The sequence below is a fragment of the Artemia sp. Qi Xiang Cuo genome, chromosome 2 (genome assembly GCF_049724085.1).
Source record: "Artemia sp. Qi Xiang Cuo chromosome 2, ASM4972408v1, whole genome shotgun sequence".
Taxonomy (NCBI): Eukaryota; Metazoa; Arthropoda; class Branchiopoda; order Anostraca; family Artemiidae; genus Artemia; species Artemia sp. Qi Xiang Cuo.
In genome coordinates this window covers 72,242,303-72,267,620 of record NC_142795.1, presented here as the reverse complement: position 1 = coordinate 72,267,620, position 25,318 = coordinate 72,242,303, and the positions used below count along the sequence as shown (strand labels likewise).

The 25,318-nt window shown below is 36.0% G+C and overlaps 1 protein-coding gene across 1 annotated transcript in view; it reads left to right on the top strand.

Annotated features, from left to right (window-relative positions):
• LOC148955582 (amphoterin-induced protein 3-like) overlaps positions 1-25,318 on the top strand; it is an 89,525-nt gene that overhangs the window by 10,761 nt on the left and 53,446 nt on the right. The window contains exon 2 of the mRNA XM_089108258.1: positions 19,163-19,385. Coding sequence (XP_088964384.1) covers positions 19,219-19,385 — 167 coding nt within the window. The 5' untranslated portion in view covers positions 19,163-19,218. The remainder of the gene's footprint in view (positions 1-19,162; positions 19,386-25,318) is intronic.

Genomic DNA, 25,318 nt, shown 5'->3' with positions numbered 1-25,318 from the left:
AGCCATTTATAATTTGGATAAATCAGAACTAACGCTTTCCTGGAACCATTTTAGACTGTAGCAAATATAGCTCTGATTGCCTTTCAAAACATTTGAACTGAAAATTGGTGTGTCTGAAGCAAATGTGAATAAACAAGCCCTTTTAATCCCCAAGTATTATGATAATGTTTTTTTTTTGCTTTTTTTCTCATTGCTCTTGATTTGAAACACGCATTCTTAAAGCTTGGAGCAAAGAAAACTGTCGCGTAGAGATCAGGGGCTATCGGGTGGTAGCCCCCCTCATTCATAGGAGAACATCCGTTCGTTTTAAGTTTTTTTACGCTGCTTACGCTCATTTAGAACTTTTTTACGACAATCTTTCAATATTTAGAAACTAATACTTTTTGTTGAAAACTACCGGTTCCGCAATAGAACGGGAGGAGGGCTTTACATCCACTCACCTTCCATTATTTATTCTTAGTCGTAATGTATTCTTCTAAATGAAAGGGTATCAGTTGTTAAATATCACCTCAGGCTGTGTTTATCTCAAGGACCTCTAAAAAAACTAAACTGCCTAAAAATACATTTTTAAGGTTTTAGATATCCCTTTCCCCCCAAAAAAAAAAATCCACAAGCCAATTACGCTAATAAGTACTACAAAACTTTTCCATACTGCACAAACTGGGAGGTTTTACAATTTGGCTTTTGATTGCTCTAAGCCTATAAGTATTTTCGCTCGATCGCACGTTGACCCTGTTTGCTATTTTTCCCTATGTGCAGAATCGTTGTTTTTATGTTTTATTTTGCCAGAATTCAAAATTTCAACAATTTTCTGGCAAATCGTTGTTTTGCCAGAATTGGCACAAATTTGCGATTTACGTAGTGTACAATTTTTTGTTGCTCTAAATAGAATTTGAATTTCAATCTTTGTTTGAATAAGCTCCTTAATATTCTTCCACATTTTAACAAAGAAATAAGACAAAAAAAAAAACAAAAAAAAAACAACAAAAACACAGTAAACAAAAACTTTTTGTGAAAAATATGAAATTCTCTTTCGAGAGGTCGTAACACAGCAAAGTGGCGTTTTATTCTATTTTGTGCCACAAAACATTGATTTTGGCCCAAAAAGTTCCAAAGACTAAGATAACCAATCGATTTATCCATGGCCTAAGACCCTCAATTGGAGGTAACGAGCCCTTATTTCGAAAAGGGAAGAAAATCACATGGTTAGCAGGCATTTCGTTATTGATTTTTAACTCTATTTTTCTCCAAGGATACTTTCAGTTCAAAAAGTTTTTTTATTTGATTCCTACTTGTGACTATTTTTTTTTTTTTGCGATTCTTCGTCAATTGTAACGATATGCAACCACACTTTAGTAACATCATGCTAATGAAATCCATATGCACTATTAATTTCTCGACAATGTTTAATTTCAAAATTAATATCTGCTCAAATATATCAATAATAAAACGAATTGTTATCTATCTTGTACTTTTCACTTAATCCTGTAGAACAGTGGTGCCAGATCCAGAACCAAACTCCGAAAGAAAACCGTTCCACGTCCCTCACTCTTTTTGTTCTGTTTTACATAATTCATACTTAGGACATATAACAGGGGATGGGAATGGATTCGCTACAGAGATGATCTGTTGATTTGATTATAAGACATTTCCAAAACATAGCACTTAAAAAAAAACACTTTTGAATGATAACTTTTTTCATAAACTCCATATTTAATGAAATTGTCCTCAAATGAATTGATATCAGAAGTGATTGTGGATTACTTCTGAGATACGTCTTTTACGCTTAAAGCAGGCGATACAACTGTCCTTTAAATAGAACAAAAAAATGAGATAAATAAACTATCTATCAACAAGTGAAAACGACATCATTTTTGTATAATCCTGAAAAAGCCTTATGCCAGCTTTGCCTCTTATTCAGACTATCTGCCTTGGCTTTTTCTCCAATTAGCCATGGATTGATGGAAATTTTAACACTATGTTTCGTTCTTATCATAATAATTATAAAATCTAAAATCTAGAAGTTTATCAAATCTAGAAGAAGAACATGTTTTTGAAAGTAATTTGTTGTTGAATGGTCTGCAACATTACTTGGTTTATTTCAAGTATATGTTTCGAGATACATTTCTGTTCCAACCTCGTGTATTTCAGTTCAATACCCCTGCTAAGGTTACATAATGTTTCTGATCAATTCAAAATTTTCTTAGCAAATTTCTGAGAAAAATGTACAGAATTGAAGAAAACTCTACTCGCAGTTAATTCTGTTCTGCATTATGCCTTGCTAGATAAGCTCCGTGTTTTAAAACAATGGTTCGTCTTGGGTAATTTGTTTTTATTTCAACTACTAGGCCTTAAGTTCTTTAAGCCATCCAGCTTTGCGTACAAGTGGGAAAGAGATTGATTATGTATAATTTGATAGGTGTTCACTCACTTTAGTTAATTCATAACCATCCTGGTAATGCCGAACCTTGAGACAAATGACACAGCACCATCATATTCATTCAATCTTTCTTACGCCCAACATCGCCTTGTCTAAGCTTCTATTCATGCTAATGACTAATGCATAATTAATTTTCTTTTAAAACTTGGTCCCATAGTATATTTTAAAAGTAAGCTTTTAGAACTGCCAACACATAATTTCAAACTGAAATCGGTTAAACAGGTGGATTTTCTCAACCTTGACAAAAAACTGTGTAGTTATTTTAACCTTTCCACTAGGTTCAAATATGAAAAATCAGTTCAAATTAGTCAAACAGGTGTATTTTCTCAACCTTGACAAAAAAACTGTGTAATATTTCTAACCTTTCCATTAGGTTCAAATAGGATTGAAGACAGGCACTTCGGCCTTTCCGAGGTGTCCTCCGGGCCTAGCGTCTTAAAATTCCTCATAAAGATAATCCGTAAGATAGATCTGATCATCCCCCTAAAATGCAACTTTTTTTCTCCAAAGACATCCGATTATAATTTTGAGATTGCCATCTTGTTCAGCATAGTTAAGGTCCAGAAATTACATCCCTTGGTGTACCCCCCCCCCCAAAGCCCTTTGGGCGAGGGTGGTAAGTTATACAATTCGCCAATCGGTTACAAATAAAAGAAACAAAACAAGATTTTTTATACTGAAAGTAAGAAGCAATATTTAAGTATAAAACGAACAGGAATTATTCTATATTTGGGGGATACCCCCTCCTCAACACCTCGCTATCCACGCTAAAGTTTTTTTAGTACTCTAAAAAACCTTCTTATTCTAGAAGGTTTCTTAGTCTAGGCCCTTGTGTTACAGCCGTCAATCTTACAGAAGTGGGACAACTTCAGACTTTAGCGTAAAGAGCGATGTATGGAGAAGGGAGAGCCCCCCTCACATATGGAATATTTTCTATGCGTTTAAATTTTAATGTTGTTCCTTGCTTTCAGCTGAAAAAGCTTGTTTTTTTTTAAATTTAATATTAGATCGTTTTTAAAAAAAATGCAAAGAAATCAGCCTTCCCTCTCCATGGAAAATGCCCCACAAAAAATTTCCTCCACAGAAAGTTCCTCCCGTGTAAAATCCCCAACCCCGGAAAATCCCCCCTCCCTCCCAGACGATACTGTCCTGGCTGAACATTCCCTCCAGAAAATTTCCTGCGGCTAATTCCGCCTGGAATGCTCTCCTTACCCTGCTTTTACTTGAATTTTTTTTTTCAACTGCTCTTCTTGCTCTTTTTTCAAATCATGTCCGAATTCCCTCTCCGTGGAAAAATTTTCCTGGATATCGACAACCCCCAATGGAAAGTTTTTCTCATGGGAGATTCCACCATGGCGAATTTAACTAGCGGATATCCCCCCACAGAAAAATCCCTCAGACAATTCTGAAACCAGTGACAATTTTCCCGGGTCAATTCCCCCCCCCCCCACCAATATCTCCATGCACAAAACTGAGTAGTCAAAGAGAAAGTAAGACACGTATAATAAATTTTGTTTAGGAATTCTGGCAAATTCTCCCCGTGTAAAGTTCCCATTGGAATGTTAACCCTCGGAAATTTCCCTCTCCACCAAAATTCTTCCCGTAGAAAATATCGCTCCTCAGAATATCCCCGCCCCCAAAACGTTTTTATACATTCCATTAACAAATACGAACAATCGGCAAATTTCATAACTTACACTCCTTACCCCTCGGACTGTGGGGGTCATGCCATCCCCATAGCCGTAGTTAACGGAACCTTCAACTATGCTGAACAAGATCATTGTCTCAAAATTTTGATCTGAAGATTTTTTGGGGGGAAGGGGCTAGGGAGGGGGCTATTTGTCCTCCAGTCTTTTTGGTCACTTAAAAAGGGAACTACAGCTTTTGATTTCCGTTCGATATCTCCCAATCTCTTAAGATTACCGGTTGGATTTGACCACCCCTAGAAGGAAAAAAAAAAATAAAAAAATAAACACGAATACGTGACCTGTGATCGAATCCGTGTTTCTTCCTGGCAAAAAAAAAATCAAAATTCTACGTTTGAAGATAGGAACTTGAAACCTCTGCAATACGGTTCTCTCTTAATTTGAATTTGATGGTGCGATTTTCATCAAGACTCCTAGCCTTTTTGGAGCAGTTAACCAGAGCAGTTAACCAGAGATTTAAGGGACCGGTACCTCTAATTATGTACAGTCCCCCTTACCCACAGAGTAATTTATATTTGTTTAAGTTTTAAACTTGTTCCTTACTTTAGTTAAAAAACCTTTTCTATTTGTTTAATTACATTTCACGAAACTGTAAAGTTTTATGAATACAATACTTTTGGTAACGCAGAAAGCACGATCAATATTTCAATGATCTCTGTTTGGATTTTGTTGGGTAATCAAACAATTCGCGGTAACGAACTGTGAGTAAGGAGCGACCCGGCTCAAAAGTAACCATAACTCCAAAACACGGAATTTTGATGCCAATAGATGCATTAAAAGAATTGGCTTATTACGCTGATTCTAATATATAAGTTTCATTAAGTTTAGTCTTACCCATTAAAAGCTACGACCCTGAGGAAATTTGTCTGATTTTTTTAAAAAGGGGAAGGACCCCCTTGGATTCATAGAATTTTAATGAAAATCACACCATCAGGTTATCAAACACTAAAATATTTAATGCCTTTAGACTCAGTGTTTATAAGAAGTAAAGCATTATCAAAGTAGTTTGTTTAAAGTAAAATATCAAAACTAAGATTAAGAAAATCAAATAAAAATTTTTGATTCAATATTTTAATTTAACTTTCAATATCATTTGTCAGTATATTTGACACCTTTATACTTCATAACTGTAAATAATTAAATATTTTTCAAAGTAACAACTATATAAATACAATCACTCCTGAAAAAAAAAATGATAATACAACACAAAAACAAATCCGTTCATGGGGAAAATACAGAAATTCCCAGCATTCCGTTCAGGGGAAACATTTCTGATTATAGTGGCATCATATATCACCTCATGGGTACTCTTGCAATGTAAGCTAAAGTTGCCGGCATTTTCTTACCGACATTGTCCCTTATTAAGTTGTTTTCCTTGTGTTTTTTGTAATTATACGAACTTTCTTATGTTCTAATAACTTCAAATCACTAATAAACAAATACATATTTGGGATCAAACAGTTCGTGGTAACGACCTGTAAGTAAGGAGTGACCCAGCTCAATAGTAACCGAAACTCTAAAAAACGGAATTTTGATGCCAATAGATATACCAAAAGAATAAGATTTTTATGCTAATTTCAAATATATAAGTTTCATCAAGTTTAATCTTACCCATTAAAAGTTACGCGCCTGAGAATATTTGCCTTATTTTCGAGAATAGGGGGAAACACCCCCTAAAAGTCAGAGAAACTTTAATGAAAATCACGACATCGGATTCAGCGTATCAGAGAATACTGTAGAACTTTCATGCTCCTATCTTCAAAAATGTGAAATTTTGTGTTTTTTGTCAGAAGAAAGATCGCGGATGCGTGTTTATTTTTTTTAATTTTTTTATTTTATTTTATTTTTGTTTTTTTACTTCCCCAGGGGGGGGGGATCGTATCGATCCAGTAGTCCTAGAATATCTTAAGAGGGCTCATTTGAACGGTAATTAAAAGTTCTAGTGCCCTTTTAAGTGACCAAAAACATTGGAGGGCAACTTGGCCCCCTCACATGCTCATTTTTTCCTGAAGTCATCCAATCAAAATTTTGAGACAGTCATTTTGTTCAACATGGTCAAAAATTTCATAAATATGTCTTTGAGGATGACTTAGTCCCCCACAGTTCCCAGAGGAAGGGCTGCAAGTTATGAACCTTGCCAATTGTTTGAATATAGTATTGGTTAATGCGAAGAATACATACGTTTTCAGGAAGGATTTTTGTGCTAAGGGGGGGGGTAGAGGAGAGGGTTAAGTGGGAGAATCTTTCCGTGGAGGGTGTTTCCTTGGGGTAAGGGACATTTCTATGAAGGGGGCGCTGAATTTCCCGGAATTTTTTAAAAAACGATCAGAAGTTAAATTAACTGAATTACGGAATTACTGAAAGTAAGAAGCAACATCAAAACTTAAAACGAACAGAAATTATTACGTATATGAGGAGGTTCGCAGTAGTATGTTAACTTATACTTCTGGGGGTTTATGTTCCTTCCTGTGCTATTCTAAGGGTTTATGTTCCCTCCCATGTTATTCTAAGGGCTTGTGTTCCCTCCCATGCTATTCTAAGAGCTTATGTTCCCTCCAATGCTATTCTGGGGGCTTCTGTTCCTTCATGTTATTCTAAGGGATTATGTTCCCTTCCATGTTATTCTAAGGGCTTTTGTTCCCTCCCATGTTATTCTAAGGGCTTATGTTACCTCCCATGCTATTTTAAGGGCTTATGTTCCTTTCCATTCTATTCTATGTTCCCTCTAATGTTATTCTAAGGGCTTATGTTCCCTCCCAATGCTATTCTATGTTCCCTCCATTGTTATTCTATGGGACCTCTACACGTGATTAAACACGTTATGAAACTATGTGCTATTTGCTTATGTCGCGTTGGTACCAGTCCAAACGAGTGGGGATTCCCCTCCTGCTCCTAAACATTGCAAAAAAGATAGCAGTATGAACGGGGATTCCCCGCACAAATTTGTTTCAACTCCAAGTTTTTCAACCAGACTGGTTTTTTGAAAGCATAGTGTGTACATGTGTGTAGGCTTTGTTATTAAAAACTTGGACACTACAATCAGAATTGTTTGATCGACATTTAAGAAGGGGTAATGAGATTTGCGAATTGGAATAAAATATTTTAACTAGAAATGGCTGAAAAGGGTTTTGGGGGAGATGGGGTGATTGTTTACTGTATAATACACATGTGATGTTTGGACAGTGTTGTCAGTTTAAAAAAGTTTAACGTTCCCTTCGGTCCCCCATTTCTGCGGGCAGGGGAGGGGGAGGGGTAAATTTTGGAGGGAAAAACAAAAATTCTCAGAATCTAAAATAAATGGGATCTGCCTCAAGGGCAAGGATCAGAGGCCCCTCCTTCCACCATTTCTGAGGGCCGGGGAGGGGGGGTCAATTTTTGTGGGAAACACAAAAATACGAATACTCTAAAATAACTGGGATCTGCCACAAGGACAAGGATCAGTGGCCCCTCGTGCCACCATTTCTGCGGGCAGGGGAGGGGGAGGGGTCAATTTTGGAGGGAAAACCAAAAATACTCAGAATCGAAAATAAACGAGATCTGCCTCAAGGGGAAGGCTCAGAGGTCCCTCCTTCCTCCATTTCTGAGTGCAGGGGTGGGGGGTCAATTTTGGAGGGAAAACCAAAAATACTCAGAATCGAAAATAAACGGGATCTGCCTCAAGGGGAAGGCTCAGAGGTCCCTCCTTCCCCCATTTCTGAGGGCAGAGGAGGGGGGGGTCAATTTTGGAGGGAAACTCAAAATGCTCAGAATCGAAAATAAAGCGAGATCTGCCTCAAGGGAAAGGCTCAGCGGCCCCTCCTTCCCCCATTTCTGAGGGCAGGGGAGGAGGGTCAATTTTGGAGGGGAAACAAAAATGCTCAGAATCGAAGATAATTTACATCCGTCTTAGTTTTTTTTAACGATGCTCCTTATTTCTAGTTGAAATGCTTATTTTTTAATTTAATTGGGAATGATAAGTCAAAGTCTAACATAAAGAACAAGATATTTTGGAGGGGGTAGCTAACTTCATATACGGGATAATTTCCATTCGTCTTAGTTTTTAACGATGCTCCTTATTTCTAGTTGAAAATGCTTATTTTTTTATTTAATTGGGAATGAAAAGTCAAAGTCTAACATAAAGAACAAGATATTTTGGAGGGGGTCGCTAACTTTATATACGGGATAATTTCCATTCGTCTTAGTTTTTAACGATGCTCCTTATTTCTAGTTGAAAATGCTTATTTTTTTACTTAATTGGGAATTAAAAGTAAAAGTCTAAAATAAATAAAAATATATTTAGGAGGGGGTAGCTAACTTCATATACGGGATAATTTCCATTCCTCTTAGTTTTTAACGATGCTCCTTATTTGTAGTTGAAAATGCTTATTTTTTTAATTTAATTGGGAATGAAAAGTCAAAGTCTAACATAAAGAACAAGGTATTTCGGAGGGGGTAGCTAACTTCATATACGGGATGATTTCCATTCGTCTTAGTTTTTAACAATGCTCCTTATTTCTAGTTGAAACTGCTTATTTTTTTAATTTAATTGGGAATGAAAAGTCAAAGTGCCAGAATGGTTGAAATCCACTAGCTCAGAAGTGGGGTCTTAGTCCACCAGCCAGAATGGTTGAAATCCACTAGCTCCGAAGTTGGGTCTCAGTCAACCAGACAGAAGGGTTGAAATTCACGAGCTCAGAATTGGGGTCCTAGTCGACCAGCCAGAATGGTTAAAATTCACTAGCTCAGAAGTGGGGTCTTAGTCCATCAGCCTGAATGGTCGAAATCCACTAGCTCAGTATTGGGGTCTTAGTCCACCAGCCTGAATGGTGGAAATCCACTAGCTCAGTATTGGGGTCTCAGTCGACCAGCCTGAATGGTGGAAATTCACTAGCTCAGTATTGGGGTCTTAGTCAACCAGAAGGAATGGTGGACTTTCTCGATCTTAGTAGTATCCTCTCAGCTGACGTGCCATTCGGTTGGTTATTCACTATCTCAGTCGTGGTGTTGCAGTCCAGCATACTGAAATGTGTAAATCCACAAGCTCAGAATTGGGGTATGAGTCAATGTTCATATTGGAGCATTGGGGTCCGACTATCTGTGCTTTATTTGTTAAGGCCTGAATGATAAGCAATGTACATGAGCTCGATTGGGACCCCATTGTGAAAACGGAAAACAAAAAACAAAAAATATATTGCTGGTATGTGTGTAGAGCATGGCATGGTTACCGATAGGGCAACAGTCTAACCGTTGACGGTTTTAGGTATCCGTGAATAACTTCTAAGGCTAGAGTGGAAGTTGGGAAAAATTTTTGGAGGTGCCCACCTCACCTGCCCAGAGTCTCAGGCAAGTGACTCTAAATTTGAAAAAGTGGAAATTGGCTCAGATTTTCTAAACTGAGCTGAGACAATGAATACATATTATTGAGAAAGTGATTGGAGACGCTGGGCATCCGGGAACAAGTGCTAAATTGAGAGAGGAATTTGGGGCAATATTTGGGGGCGCCCCCCACCCAGAGTCTCCGGCAAATGACTCAAAAATTTGAAAAACGCACAGAGACGACATATACAAAGATACGAATCACACACACAGAGGACAAACACACAGAAACGACACATAGAGACGACACATACACAGAGACGATACACACACACAGAGTCAACACACACAGAGAGATGAGACACACACACAGAAATGACAAACACACATAGAGATGTCACACACACACAGATAAGAAACACACTAAGAGACGAAACACGCAGAGAAACAACACACACACACAGAGGCAACCTCCACACAGAGACGACAAACACACACACAGTCAAGACACACTCAAAGACACCAAATACAAATCCCGAACACACATAACCAGAGCCGTCACACCAACTGCGCCGACCAAGATAGAGATTATGACCACACACAGAGACGACATACAGAAAGTTTTGACTTACACATAGAAACGACACACACACAGAGGTGAGAAACCCACAGAGACGCAACACATAAAGAGACGAATCACACACACACAGACGAAACACACACACAAATGACATAGAGAGACGACATATGAACAGAGAGGATACACACACAGAGTTAACACACACAGAGAGACGAGACACACACACAGAAATGACAAAACACACATAGAGACAACACACACAAAGAGACGTCACACACACACAGATACGAAACACACAGAGAGACGAGACACACGCATAGAGACAACATACACACACACAGATACAACACACACACAGAGACGACACACACACACACACACAGAGACGACACACACATAGAGATTAATTACACAAATAGACGACAGAAACGCAGAGACGACACACACACAGAGAAGACGCAGAGAGAGAGACGACACACACACAGTGGGGGGCTTAAAAAGGCAAAAATGGGTGAACTACATGAGTTTATCTGCCTTAACTTGAGATAGTTTGTTAGAAATGCGTCGGTGATAATTAAAAAATCGGATGCTAAACTCAGACAAACAAAAGGATTGTAACACCTGATTGGCTCGTATATTTTGCATGATATTTCTAAAGTCAATTAAGATGAAGAAATGTCGGAGTGTAGGTTTGACATCACCAGGCACGTAGGAGGGAAATTTTTTGTTGGGGGGGGGCTTAAAAAGGCAAAATTGGGTGAACTACATGAGTTTATAAGACGGTTCATGAAAATCCCAAGTTTTTTTCTGATTTTTTGGACAATACCCATACTCCTATTGATGAGTACTAATGGTTCTAATTCAATATTTTTTCATGAAAACAAACTGTTTTTTAACAATTTTTTTTTTGACTTCGAAATTATTCAACTTTTTGTTAGAGTTCTAGTTTAGTTTTAGTTAAGAGTTTAGAGTTTTACCTTAGAGTCTTAGCTTAGAGTTTTTGTTAGAGTTCTAGTTTAGTTTAGTTTTAGTTAAGAGTTTTAAGTTTTACCTTTGAGTTTCAGTTAGAGTTCTAGTTTAGTTTAGTTTTAGTTAAGAGTTTGGTGTTTTACCTTAGAGTCTTAGCTTAGAGTTTTAGTTAGAGTTCTAGTTTAGTTTAGTTAAGAGTTTAGAGTTTTATCTTATAGTCTTAGCTTAGTGTTTTTGTTAGAGTTCTAGTTCTACTTTAGTTTTAGTTATGAGTTTTGAGTTTTAGCTTCTAATTATTGCTTAGAGTTTTTGTTATACTTCTAGTTTAGTTTAGTTTTAGTTAAAAGTTTAGAATTTTTAGCTTAGAGTTTTAACTTAGAGTTTTTGTTGAAGTTCTAGTTTAGTTTAGTTTTAGTTAAGAGTTTAAAGTTTAACTTAGAGTCTTAGCTTAGAGTTTTTGTTAGAGTTGAAGTTTAGTTATGATATTTCTAAAGTCAATTAAGATGAAGCAATGTCGTAGTGTAGGTTTGACATCACCAGGCACGTGCGAGGGAATTTTTTTTTGGCGGGGGGCTTAAAAAGGCAAAAATGGGTGAACTACATGAGTTTATAAGACGACTCGTGAAAATCCCATGGTTTTTTCTGATTTTTTGGACAAGACCCATACTCCTATTGATGAGGACTGTTGGTTTTAATTAAAGATTTTTTCAACGAAAACAAGCTATTTTTTTAACAAATTTTTTTGTTGGACTTAGAAAATTATTCAACTTTTTGTTAGATTTCTAGTTTAGTTTAGTTTTATTTATAAGTCTATATTTTTAAATTAGTGTCTTAGCTTAGTGTTTTTTGTTAGAGTTCTAGTTTAGTTTTAGTTAAGACTTTAATGTTTTACCTTTGAGTTTCAGTTAGAGTTCTAGTTTAGTTTAGTTTTAGTTAAGAGTTTGGTGTTTTACCTTAGAGTCTTAGCTTAGAGTTTTAGTTAGAGTTCTAGTTTAGTTTAGTTTTAGTTAATAGTTTTGTGTTTTACCTTATAGTCTTAGCTTAGAGTTTTTGTTAGAGTTCTAGTTTAGTTTATTTATATTTAAGATTTTAGATTTTTAGCTTATATTCTTAACTTAGAGTTTTTGTTAGAGTTCTAGTTTAGTTTAGTTTTAGTTAAGAGTTTAGAATTTTTAGCTTAGAGTCTTAGCTTAGAGTTTTTGTTGAAGTTATAGTTTAGTTTAGTTTTATTTAATAGTTTAAAGTTTTAGCCTCGAGTCTTAACTTAGAGTTTTTGTTAGATTTTATTTTTATTTATGATATTTTTAAAGTCAATTAATATGAAGAAATTTTGGAATGTATGTTTGACATCTCCAGACCCGGTAGAGGGTAATTTTTTGTTGGCGTAGGGTTTAAAAAGGCAAAAATGGGTGAACTACATGAGTTTATAAGACGGTTCGTGAAAATCCCAAGGTTTTTTCTGATTTTTTGGACAATACCCATACTCCTATTGATGAGTACTGATGGTTCTAATTCAATATTTTTTTTCATGAAAACAAACTGTTTTTTAACAATTTTTTTTTTGGACTTCGAAATTATTCAACTTTTTGTTAGAGTTCTAGTTTAGTTTAGTTTTAGTTAAGAGTTTAGAGTTTTACCTTAGAGTCTTAGCTTAGAGTTTTTGTTAGAGTTCTAGTTTAGTTTTAGTTAAGACTTTAATGTTTTACCTTTGAGTTTCAGTTAGAGTTCTAGTTTAGTTTAGTTTTAGTTAAGAGTTTGGTGTTTTACCGTAGAGTCTTAGCTTAGAGTTTTAGTTAGAGTTCTAGTTTAGTTTATTTTTAGTTAAGAGTTTAGAATTTTAGATTAGAGTCTTAGCTTAGAGTTTTTGTTAGAGTTCTAGTTTAGTTTAGTTTTATTTAAGAGTTTAGATTTTTATCTTAGAGTCTTAAATTAGATTTTTTGTTAGAGCTATAGTTTATTTTATTTTTAGTTAAGAGTTTAGAATGTTTATCTTAGAGTCTTAGCTTAGAGTTTTTGTTGAAGTTCTAGTTTAGTTTAGTTTTAGTTAAGAGTTTAAAGTTTTACCTTATAGTCTTGGCTTAGAGTTTTTGTTAGAGTTGAAGTTTAGTTATGATATTTCTAAAGTCAATTAAGATGAAGAAATGTCGGAGTGTAGGTTCGACATCACCCCGCACGTGCGAGGGAAATTTTTTGTTGGTGGGGGGGCTTAAAAAGGCAAAAAATGAGTGAACTACATGAGTTTATAAGACGGTTCGTGAAAATTCCAAGGTTTTTTCAGATTTTTTGGACAATACCCATACTCCTATTGATGAGGACTGATGGTTCTAATTCAATATTTTTTTCATGAAGACAAACTATTTTTTTTAGTTAGAGTTCTAGTTTAGTTTTGTTTTAGTAAAGAGTTTAGATTTTTAGCTTAGAGTCTTTGCTGAGAGTTTTTTTTATAGTTCTTATTTAGTTTAGTTTTAGTGAAAATTTTATAGTTTTTAGCCTAGAGTCTTTGCTTAGAGTTATTGTTCAAGTTCTAGTTTAGTTTAGTTTTATTTAAGAGTTTAAAGTTTTATCTTAGAGTATTAGCTTAGAGTTTATGTTAGAGTTGAAGTTTAGTTATGATATTTTTCTAAAGTCAATTAAGATGAAGAAATGTCGGAGTGTAGGTTTGACATCACCAGGCACGTGCGAGGGAAATTTTTTGTTGATAGGGGGCTTAAAAAGGCAAAAATGGGTGAACTAGATGAGTTTATAAGGCGGTTCTTGAAAATCCAAAGTTTTTTTCTGATTTTTTGGACAATATCCATATTCCTATTGATTAGGACTGATGGTTCTAAGTCAAGATTTTTTTCATGAGAATAAACTATTTTCTTAACAAATTTTTTTTTTTTGACTTCAAAATTATTCAAATTTTTTTTATAGTTCTAGTTTAGTTTAGTTTTAGTTATTAGTTTAGAATTTTTAGCTTAGAGTCTTAGCTTAGAGTTTTTGTTGAAGTTCTAGTTTAGTTTAGTTTTAGTTAAGAGTTTAAAGTTTTTGCTTAGAGTCTTAGCTTAGAGTTTTTGCTAGTGTTGAAGTTTAGTTTAGTAATAGTTAAGAGTTTAGAGTTTTAGCTTAGAGCTTAGAGAAATTTAATTCAGGAAATTATGAAAAAAAAAAATTTAGACGGTGTTACGTGCGCGCACAGACTAAGACCCCAATTCTGAGCTAGTGGATTTCCACCATTCAGGCTGGTTGACTAAGACCCTAAGTCTGGGCTAGTGGATTTCCACAATTCAGGCTTTTGGACTAAGACAACAATTCTGAGCTAGTGGATTTCCACAATTCAGGATGGTCGACTGAGACCACACTTCTGAGCTAGTGAATGTCCACCCTTCAGGCTAGTGGACTGAGACCCCAATTCTGAGCTAGTGGATTTCCACCATTCAGGCTGGTGGACTAAGACTCCAATTCTGAGCTAGTGAATGTCCACCATTCATGCTGGATGACTACGATCCAACAACTGATCTAGTGGAGTTTCACCAATCATGCTGGTCGTCTGGGATCCCCAATTCTGAGGTATTGGATTTCCACCATTCAGGATGGATGACTAAGACTTCATTTCGGAGCTACTGTATTTAAAGAATTATGGCTGGTTGAATGAGATCCAAATTCTGAGCTAGTGGATTTCAACCATTCTGGGACTTTTTATTTTCATTACCCAATTTATTAAAAAAATAAGCATTTTTAACTAGAAAGAAGTAGCATCGTTAAAAAACTAAGACGAATGGAAATTACCTCGTGTATGAATTTGGCTACCCCCTCCAACATATAGTTTTCGTTATGGTGGAGTTTTACTTTTCATTCCCAATTAAATTTAAAAAAAAAGCATTTTCAACTAGACATAAGGAGCATCGTTAAAAACTAAGACAAATGGAAATTATCCCGTATATGAAGTTAGCTACCCCCTCCAAAATACCTTGTTCTTTATGTTATACTTTGAATTTTCATTCCCAATTAAATTAAAAAATAAGAATTTTTCATCTAGAAATAAGGAGCATCGTTAAAAACTAAGACGAATGGAAATTATCCCGTATATGAAGTTAGCTACCCCCTCCAATATATCTTGTTCTTTATGTTAGAGTTTGAATAATCATTTCCCAATTAAATTAAAAATAAGCATTTTCAACTAGAAATAAGGAACATCGTTAAAAAAAACTAAGACGGATGGAAATTATCTTAGATTCTGAGCATTTTTGTTTCCCCTCCAAAATTGACCCCCCTCCTCCCCTGCCCTCAGAAATGGGGGAAGGAGGGGCCTCTGAGTCTTGCCCTTGAGGCAGATCCCGTTTATTTTCGATTCTGAGTATTTTTGGTTTTCCCTCCAAAATTGACCCCCCCCTCCCCTGCTCTCAGAAATGGGGTAAGGAGGGGCCTCTGAGCCTTGCCCTTGAGGCAAATCCCGTTTATTTTCGATTCTGGGTATTTTTGGTTTTCGCTCCAAAATTGACCCCCCCCCTCCCCTGCTCTCAGAAATGGGGGAAGGATGGGCCTCTGAGCCTTGCCCTTGAGGCAGATCCCATTTATTTTAGATTCTGAGTATTTTTGATTTTCCCTCCAAAATTGACCCCTCCCTCGCCCTCAGACAGGAAAGAACGAGGTGAACGTTAAACTATTTCGTATTGACAGCACTATCCCAACATAAACAGCGTGTTATGAAGTAAACAATCACCCTAGCGCCACAAAAACCCTGTTCAGTCCTTTCTAGTTAAAAAATTTTATTCAAATTTACACATCTCGTTAACTCTTTTTAAACGTCGATCCAACAATTATGATTGTAGTGTCCAAGTTTTTAATAACAAAGCCTACAAACAAGTACACACTATGCTTTCAAAAAACCAGTCTGGTTGAAAAACTTGGAGTTGAAACAAATTTGTGCGGGGAATCCCCGTTCATACTGCTATCTTTTTTGCAATGTTTAGGAACAGGAGGGGAATCCCCACTCGTTTGGAATGGTACCAACGGGACATAAGCACGTGTTTAATCACGTGTAGAGGTCTCATAGAATAACAATGGAAGGGACATAGAATAGCATTGGGAGGGAAGATAAGCCCTTAGAATAACATGGAAGGGAACATAGAATAGCATGGAAGGGAACATAAGCCCTTAGAATAACATTGGAGGGAACGTAAGCCCTTAGAATAACAGGGGAGGGAACATAAGCCCTTAGAATAACATGGGAGGGAACATAAGCCCTTAGAATAGCATGGGAGGGAACATAAACCCCCAGAATAGCATTGGAAGGAACATAAACTCTTAGAATAACATGGGAGGGAACATAAGCCCTTAGAATAGCATGGGAGGGAACATAAACCCTTAGAATAGCACAGGAAGGAACATAAACCCCCAGAAGTATAAGTTAACATACTACTGTTCGCCCCCAAGTCAGTACCTCCCTCTTTACACAACAGTTTTTTTTTAGTACTTTTAAAAGAGCTATCTGTTCTAGTAAAACGTCCTTTGTGATTCAAAGGTTTGTGATTCATAAAAAATTTAAGCTGTAACGTCTTTATGCAAGTTAATTCATAAGTTACATCAGAAAAAAAATTCGAGAAAGCTATTTAGCCGAAAAAAGTAAAATTAATATGCAAAATTTGTTTGAATTATTCATGTACGGTGAGCCAAAATAAAAGCTGCATTAACTCAAAAACGTTCAGAAATTAATTAAAAAAAACAAGTTTCTTTAACTGAAAGTAAGGAGTGACATTAAAACTTAAAACGAACAGAAATTATTCCGTAAATGTAAGGGGATATCCCCTCCTCCACGCCTCGCTCTTTACGCTAAAGTTTTTTATTGTTTTAAAAAATAAAGTTGTGAGACAGAGTCAAACTTTAGCGTAAAGAGCGAGGCGTTGAGGAGAGGACAGGCCCTTTCATATACGTAATAATTTCTGTTCGTTTTAAGTTTTAATGTCGCTCCTTACTTTCATCACCAGTATTTAATCACCATAAGAAGCTGATCCTTTGATTGAATGCAATCAATAGCTAGGCTCTTATACTTTCTTTATTGACAAGGATCATTATTTACTTACCATTCATTACTATGAAGAATTTGATTTTTTTTTTTGCTCCAACCGAATCATATAGAAAAAATGTTCATGGAGAACTGGTTAGGGTTCACTCAGTCGCAAATTACAACTTATATTTTCCTTATTGAGGGTCAAAATCTATTGGCAGGCAGCCAACATTGGGGCAACACACATTTGTTCCACGGTTTTCCCTATTCTGCTCTCTTTCCTTTGGTTTTCTGTAATTACTTCTTAGTCCTAAATTTCAGGGGGGGGGGCCTGCCGGCAACTATGAAATGGTTAATAAAGTTTATCTATGAAAAATCTCCATGTAAATAAAAAAGATATTTGGGCGTCTAATACCTTACATAAGCCTAAAACTTTGGGAAACTGAAAAACTAGAGTTTTTTTTGGATTTACGTAGCGTTGATGTATTTTGCTCTTCAATTGTTTGTAAAGATGTATATCCGAAAGAAGTACCGCAACAAAGAAGTAGCCATTACAGATATGTTTTAGCTTGACCCACAGTGGCTTATTCATTATATTAGTGCTTTGTTTTTTTTTTCGCTTACATTTGATTTAAAATTATATTATAAGCTTTATTAATTATTTGATTTCAAATTTAATTCCCTTTAATAATTTAATTTATATGGGTGATTTGGTTGATTTACCATTTATTTTCCGGGGTTAGAAATGCCTTGGATAAATTATACATAACAATTTTGGTTTTTTAAATTTTCACATATTTTTCCAACACAAAGCATTTTCACATTCTTTCAATAATATAAGCCCATTTAAGCTACGTAGCAAATTTTCTAGGCCTAATTTAAGTTCTGATTTTATCTCATTTTATGATGAACTGGTAGCAATGTTCTGTAATACTGCATACAGTTTCCAAAATATTAGTTGACCAGTTATGGTTTTGCTTCTGATGGTGCGGGCTGGTGTTATCAGGATACAATTGAACTGCCCTTGAAATTTGCTACTTCTCAAAAATGCGTAAAAAAATGATTGAAAAATGGATCCGAAAGGATGTCACGAAAAATTTGATTTCCAAGAAAAAACTAAGGCTGTATAATAATCCGACAATATTCCAAGGTATTTCTAATATCAACGGACCAGAGGTCAGTCCGGCAAAAGATTAGTATCTGACTCACCGTCCCCATAAAATGTATCTTTTATTCATTTTTTCAACCACACCTTATCGGCCTACTGACGCACATAGCTAGGAAGTGGTGATTTCTCAATTTTCTATTAAACATACACCTGCCATTATATGTTCCTTATCTTAATAAAAAGTAGTATTTCTAAACTTTTGTATTTGCGTCTTAATATTTTACTAAATTCCAAATTGACTTAATTAGAAAGCGTCACCACACTCTTTCTCCCTGACTCCACAAGGCTCAAGTTTATATAATATCCACTATCTTTCTTTGTGATACGCTGCTACTAGGCAACTATGCCAGTTGCCACAATGTCTCAAAAGGGACTCTGGTGTTAAATCTGAAAAATCTTGAGGGTTTTAAAGGTTAAAATCTTTAAATCAAGTTAATATTTCTTAGTTTTCTTTTAAAATTTTTACACTTTATGTATGGTTCTGCTGCAAAAATGAGTTTTGAACTTTTTTCTTTTAAATTTTGTGTGGTTTTACCCTAGAATTTTTCTGATGTTGATATATTTTCAGTAGTTGTTAGACAAAGCTGCGTCCTATTCTAGGATATCAGCTGTATCGAAATAGAAGTCGTATAATAGTAATCAAAGTTCTAAGTTGACATTTTTTATCAATTAAGTCATGTCTGAAATTAAATAAAAATCATTTACGTAGTGTTTTTTTTAGCTGTGTTTGAATATATCAATCCGACACTTCACAGGGAAATCATGGGGCCAAATCAAGGATGATTTGGCCCAAACCACGCATTGCGTGGTTTGTGTTCAGGAGATCGGTATCTGCACAACGCAGACCATTGGTCAGCACGCAAAAACTAAGTAAAACATTTGAATAGATTAATGGCTAAATAACGTCGCCTGTTTTTCTTTAAAATGACTATATTCTTCTATATGACTATATTCTGTATGACTTCTATATGACTATATGACTATGACTATATTCTATAAACTATATTCTTCTTTTTAGGTACAAAGTATGAAACATGTACTGGATAAGTCTGGCCTACTTTCCAAATATCCCTGATGTGGTGGTCTAATCGAATCTATATTTTGCTCCTTTGTTTCTTTGCTTTTGGTTCAAGCTATAGCTGCCCCAGGAAATGTGTTTGTGCCGGTACAGAAGTATCTTGTTCAGGACAAGGTTTAACTGAGCTGCCAGAGGGTCTAGATAAGCTGAACATCACTCGATTGTAAGTATTCTTAAGTTTTGAATTGCAAATAAAACAATGCTGTTAGAAAGATCTCCTGTCTGGTCGTAGGGATTACTTATTCCCATTTTTTTAGCCGATGCAGTTTTTCCAAGCGCAACATTAAGAACACCCAATTTTGTAGTAATTCAATTGGTAAAATATAATTAGTCCTTATCTATTCTTTTAGAAGCATTAATTGATGTAGAAAACTCAGTGCAAACCCAAATATTTGTAGTTCCTAGCACAAATCATGTTTGTCACATTTGTATAGGAGTATTTGCTTCATAGAAGGTTGAACCTTATGACAACCGACAATTGTTGTTGTTGTTTGGGTTTGACGCGTTCGACCAATAGGTCATATGCGTTCGTACCACTCAATTGTTCTGTTGCTTCTGTAATCACTAGCTTGCTTGGGTGTCAATTTGGTCAATATTCACTGAGCCTGATCATGTATCACTTATCTTGCTATTGGTAGGGAGTAATTCACCTGCAGCAACTGCTTGCATTTAAAACAGGAATCAAAATAATGTAACTGTGCTTTGTCACACAGCAATTAAAATACTTATACAACAAAATTATAATAAATAATACGTTTTTACGTTATAACCCATGACATACCTCCATATATATAAATTTAATCAGATAAAATATGAAAAGATAGATAAGGATAATAAAACAAATAAAATAGAAAAAGGATAAATCTATAATAAAAAATTATGGGAGGGGCATCATGGCCATCAAGATTAAAATAATATGGAGCCATCTACCATTTATCTTGCTTATTTTAGGGGTAACCCATCAGCACCTGCCATCAATTATGAACAGGAACCATAATGATGCAAATAACTTATAAAACAGTAAATACAATTTTTATAAAAGTCGAATATAATAAATAATACATTTAACCTGTAACCTGTCACCTAGATCAAAATATAATCAAATAAGGTAACTCTAAAAAACGAAACATGCAGAAAAAAAATGAATTTAGGGAATGAACCAAACCAGTAGTCTTAACCAAATTACTTAATAAGTTTGTGCTTAGTCAACCATGCCAAACCCAAGGGAAAACAATAGAGAGATAACTAGTCAATTGTCTGAGAATGGGCCAACCTAGGTCTGGCCCTAGGATGTGTTGCAGTACCTTCTGGGCTAGATACACACTCCTTTCCTTTACGTTTCCTTTCTGCTTTGCCAGGGCTGCTAATATCTGCTGACACTGTGGGAAGGAATGAACCTTCTATATTTAGGTTTTCAACTGTCTTATTTAGGCTCCTTATTAGGTTTTCAACTGACTGATTTAGGCTATATAGGTCAGGGCTGCTGGTATCTGCTGACATTGTGGGAAGGAATGAACCTTCTCTATTTAGGTTTTCAACTGACTTATTTAGGCTACAGACTGCATTTTGAAAAGGTCTTGGTACCAACTTAGAAAGCACTTCACAAATAGATGTAATGACCTGAGTTAGATCAGAGATCTTCTTTGCAACACCTTGAAACATGGTCATGTACCTCATGTTGGGTTCCTCAGATGGAAGTTGATTAAGAGTCAGTGGAGGAAAAGAGTCTATGTGTTCTGTATGTTTAGGAAGTCTTTCTTCAAGACCTCAGCAGTAGTCCTCATGGGGACATTATTGGTGAAAGAGTAAGTTACAATTGCTTATTCTCTATGAATACTGGGCACTCCTTGGCATTAGCAGCATGGTTACCATTGCAGTTAGGGCACTTGAGTACCTGATCTTCCTTTACTGTTTTAGATTGGGGGCATTCATCAAGGGTGTGTTTTCCACTACAAAGCGGACATCTTCTGCCTCTGCGGCAATTTGAGGCCATGTGGCCAAAACCTTGACAATTGAAACATTGAATTGCCTGGGGGATAAACTGCTGAACTGTATACCTTGGACCCCAAATAGAGATTTTCAGAGGGAACTGAACATCCTGATTAAAGGTGCAAACCAAAGGGATAATTGATGGGCTTGGATTTTTAAAGGCCAATGTCACTTGTTGTATTCTTTCATCAACTTGGACCTCCTTGACAAAATCATCTAGATGGTTGACCTCCTCAGATGGGATAAATACAATGTCTTTTCTGTTTCTGATTAAAGCAGGGATAGAGCTAGGACCAAGCACAAACTTTACCTTACATCCATTTACTGCTATATCTGAAATAGAAAGTATAGCAACAGCTACTGACTGGTTCACAGCTATTATGATAATGGAGCCATCTGGTCCAAGTCTTTCAAACATTGAACCATAATGGCCCCTGCACACATGATTTTGGAGATGTTGAAACAGTTTTTTTTGGCAATAACTGTTCTACAGCCCAATGTCAACAGCTTAGGCTTACTGGTCTCATTTGGACCTTCAATACTTAAAGCCGAAATCCTTACACTAGAGTTATTGGGGTCAGAGGTGACAGGACTACTAACCATCCTGTCAGTCATCACAAATAAAACCCCAAAGGGCTAAAACAGGTTAAACTATAAAATTAAATCACAAAAAGGAAATAAAATGTCAAATAAGTAAAACGATTAGGCTACACGCAGAGGGAGGGGGGCTCAGTCAATAATATATTAAGCAAGCAATATAAGTCAAAACCAGGCACAGCACTAAATTTCAAAGCAGGGTATAAAAAGTTTGATAAGCACTTTCAAGCAATTGGTAGTTGCAATATGCAGGAATCTGAGAGAGTTTGCAGCAAGCACATTAACAGTCAAAGCAAGCCAAAGGCCAAAAAATGCACAACAAAGCGAGTGTACAGGCGTCAGGGACCCCAAAGGGCAGAGCCCCTTGTGTTTTAATCCGCAAACCGTGGCACAGAGCTATTCCTACTAGGGAAATAGCAATTATGAATATATTTTGATCATTTCAATTTCAATTCGTCTTTTCTTCCCAACCAACAATAGACGGGACAAAAGAAGCGGATCAGTTTGCTACATGTAGCCAGGGATGCCATCTGAACACATTTATGTTAAAAGGACTCATTCTCATGTACCGGGACACAATGACATAAAAGGGGAAAAAAGTGGCACATTTTAGAAATTTGCGGCATAAAAGGGCAAAAAAAGACACTTTTTGTAAATTTTTTACATAAAACAAAACAATTCCCAATTGGATGCATACTTTGGTAAAGATTTCACTTTTCGCCAAAGTGATTTCGTAAGCAAAGGATTTTCTTCAAAGTAAGGGATTTGTATGAGTTTCATGCTTTCACAGTAAGTCATTTTGTATGAAGGTTTTACATGGATAATTTTCGTTTTCAATATATTCAATTTTAACAAGCCGCTTTGAAAGGGGTTTACAAAGCGTCTTTTGGTCAATGTTACAGGTACAAAAATAATAACCTGCAGCTTTTGAGTTTTCAAGATGGACACATAGTAGCTAAAATGGCAGAAAAGTTGGCAACCCTGCCTGTAGATGGAAGTATATCTATGATAGTTTCAAACTCTACAAACATGATTGAAGCCGTATAATTAAACTAGTGTACGCACTACTTTTTTTTTCATCCAAATTCTCGCAGAATACGTGTTCCTGCGAATAGGTTTTTGTTTTCCTTCACTCTTTTTAAATCCTTTCTCTTTTGATATTAAAAGGAATGTAATAAACGTTTTTTTTTTTTGCTACAGATATAATCATTGATGAAGAAAACTGGTTAATAAAGAGAGCTGACGTAATAGAAATAGAACCAGTAGCTTTTTCTAAACCTGCGGTAGAGCTAAGTGTCTTACTCCAGCTTAGGAGAAGACTTTGCCTTTGTTTTAATCTAATAGCGAACATAGCTACACGTAGGAAGGAAAGGGAGGAGTTCTAATCCTCCCCCCCCTCCAAAAAAAATACTTAAAAAAACCGCATGACAACATTTTTTATATTCATTTTTGCTACTTTTCTTACGAGTCAGACAAACATTTCGGGGGGGGGGGGTCAAACCCCCTACCCCCCTGGATACAGCCTTGTTACTCGCTACTTTTCTTCGGTGGAGAAGATTAGTATAGGATATTGGGCAATATAGGAATGCTGTTAACAATGTTAAAGCAAAAAGAAAATCACTATCTAATAGTATCCAGTGTGAATTTGAAAGTGTGACTACTTACCAGGATGTTATAACGTTGGTAGACATTAGGATAAGGATTTGAGAAAAAGTTCCGAGATGAGTTGGATATGATATTTAAGAGTTGGGTAATCTAGAAGATGGACGGATGGAGTGATTTTAGGAAAATTGTGTCCAAAGCTGCTAAAGATATAAAACAGAGAAAAATTAGAAAAGTATCTTGAAATATTAGCTAATTGGCTTTAGGACAGAGTAAGTATGAAGAGATAAGAATTTTCTGTAATAAGTTTTAGAATTAGAGGAGATCAAGAATTAGAAGAAAAAGAGAATTCATCAAAGTTTAAATTAAGGAGATGTTAGATAGAGGCTATGAAAAAATTTGCTGAAATGTAAAGTAGAAGCTCTAGATAAAATTGCTGAAAGATAAATCTTCTAAATCATCAAAGATGTCTTCAATATATTCCACGCTATTTCACGCTTTAATGCACCATCAAAACGCTCGTTTCATCTGTCATTACCACTTCTATTTATCACTAATTGTTTTCTCACATCCATCTCTAACTGGGGCTAATCTAGATTAACCATTTCCTGGCGATTTATTTTTATCATGTCAATATAACATTTCACTATAACGTCATCTGGCTGCAAGATCTACATGTTGAGCAATTTTTTTACACGGTTTACATCTCCTTAGTTCAGATTTTTAGTGTTTTCTCTACATCCCTTACCTTTCTCTTATTCTCTTAAGATATAAACTCAGAAACTCAATGCTTCTTCGCTAATATTCGCTGTTGCTTCTGTAACTATCAACGACTAGTAGAGTTTATTGAAGCACCATCTCTAAATTTGAAAATGATGTCCACTGCAAACTATATAATCTATCTTATCACCCTTTCAAGGAGGCACACTTGTGCCTCTATAAAGAGGCGACCCACCACAATGTTAAGCGATTTCAGGTCCTAGAGGTCGCAGAGAGACGGCGGTAATCGCATTTTGTAGCCCAAGCTCAAACTAAGAAACTTGCAAAATTTCATCCTCCTCCGACTTTATCTTCATGGGGTAAACTGGGCCGGAAGTTTGGACCCTCCCACCACAGCCCCCTTTAACGTTGTCCGATTGGGCTGAAATTTAGAGGTTAAGCTTTCGTAGGGCCCGGGAGCTTATCCTCGAAATTTCAGCTCAATCCGATAACTCCTTCCCTGTTTTAAAAAAACCAAATATAGCCACTTAAATTTCATCATTTCTTTTTTTTTCTTAGCCACGCCTACAGGCCACAGTTGGCAACGGATCCGGTTGAATGAGGACTCATTCGAAGCAGAATTCGACCTGTAAGGGCCTTTTGATATTTTCAGACCGAAAAAATTATCCCCCGAATTTACATTTACGAAAAACCTTGTTTTCCTATATTAGCCCATGTTAATTTTTCCCACCACAACCCCCCTTTAACGTTGTCTGATCGGGCTGAAATTTAGAGGCTAAGCTTTCCTGGGGCCTGGGAGCTTATCCTCGAAATTTCAGCTCAATCTGATCACTCCTTCCCTGTTTTCCAAAAACCAAATATCAAGTTTTGCTTGCGTCAAAAAGATTCATCACCTCACTAAAAAACAATTTCAATTATGTCTGTTTAGTGTAGCGGTGAGACTTCTGGGTGTCAGGCGGAAAACCCGAGTTCAATTCACCTATATATCAAGTTTTTTATATAATTAATTTAAATATAAAAAAAAAAATTAAGTTTCTTTTTTAGATTATTTGAAAAAAATTATGTTTTCTAAGGAGTTAAAAAAAATGAGTTACAAGGTCGACACTTAAAACACCCTGTCGAGACAGAAAAGAATAATACACAATCATCTAACAGTTAGTCAAGCAATAATAAGTAATAAACTGTACA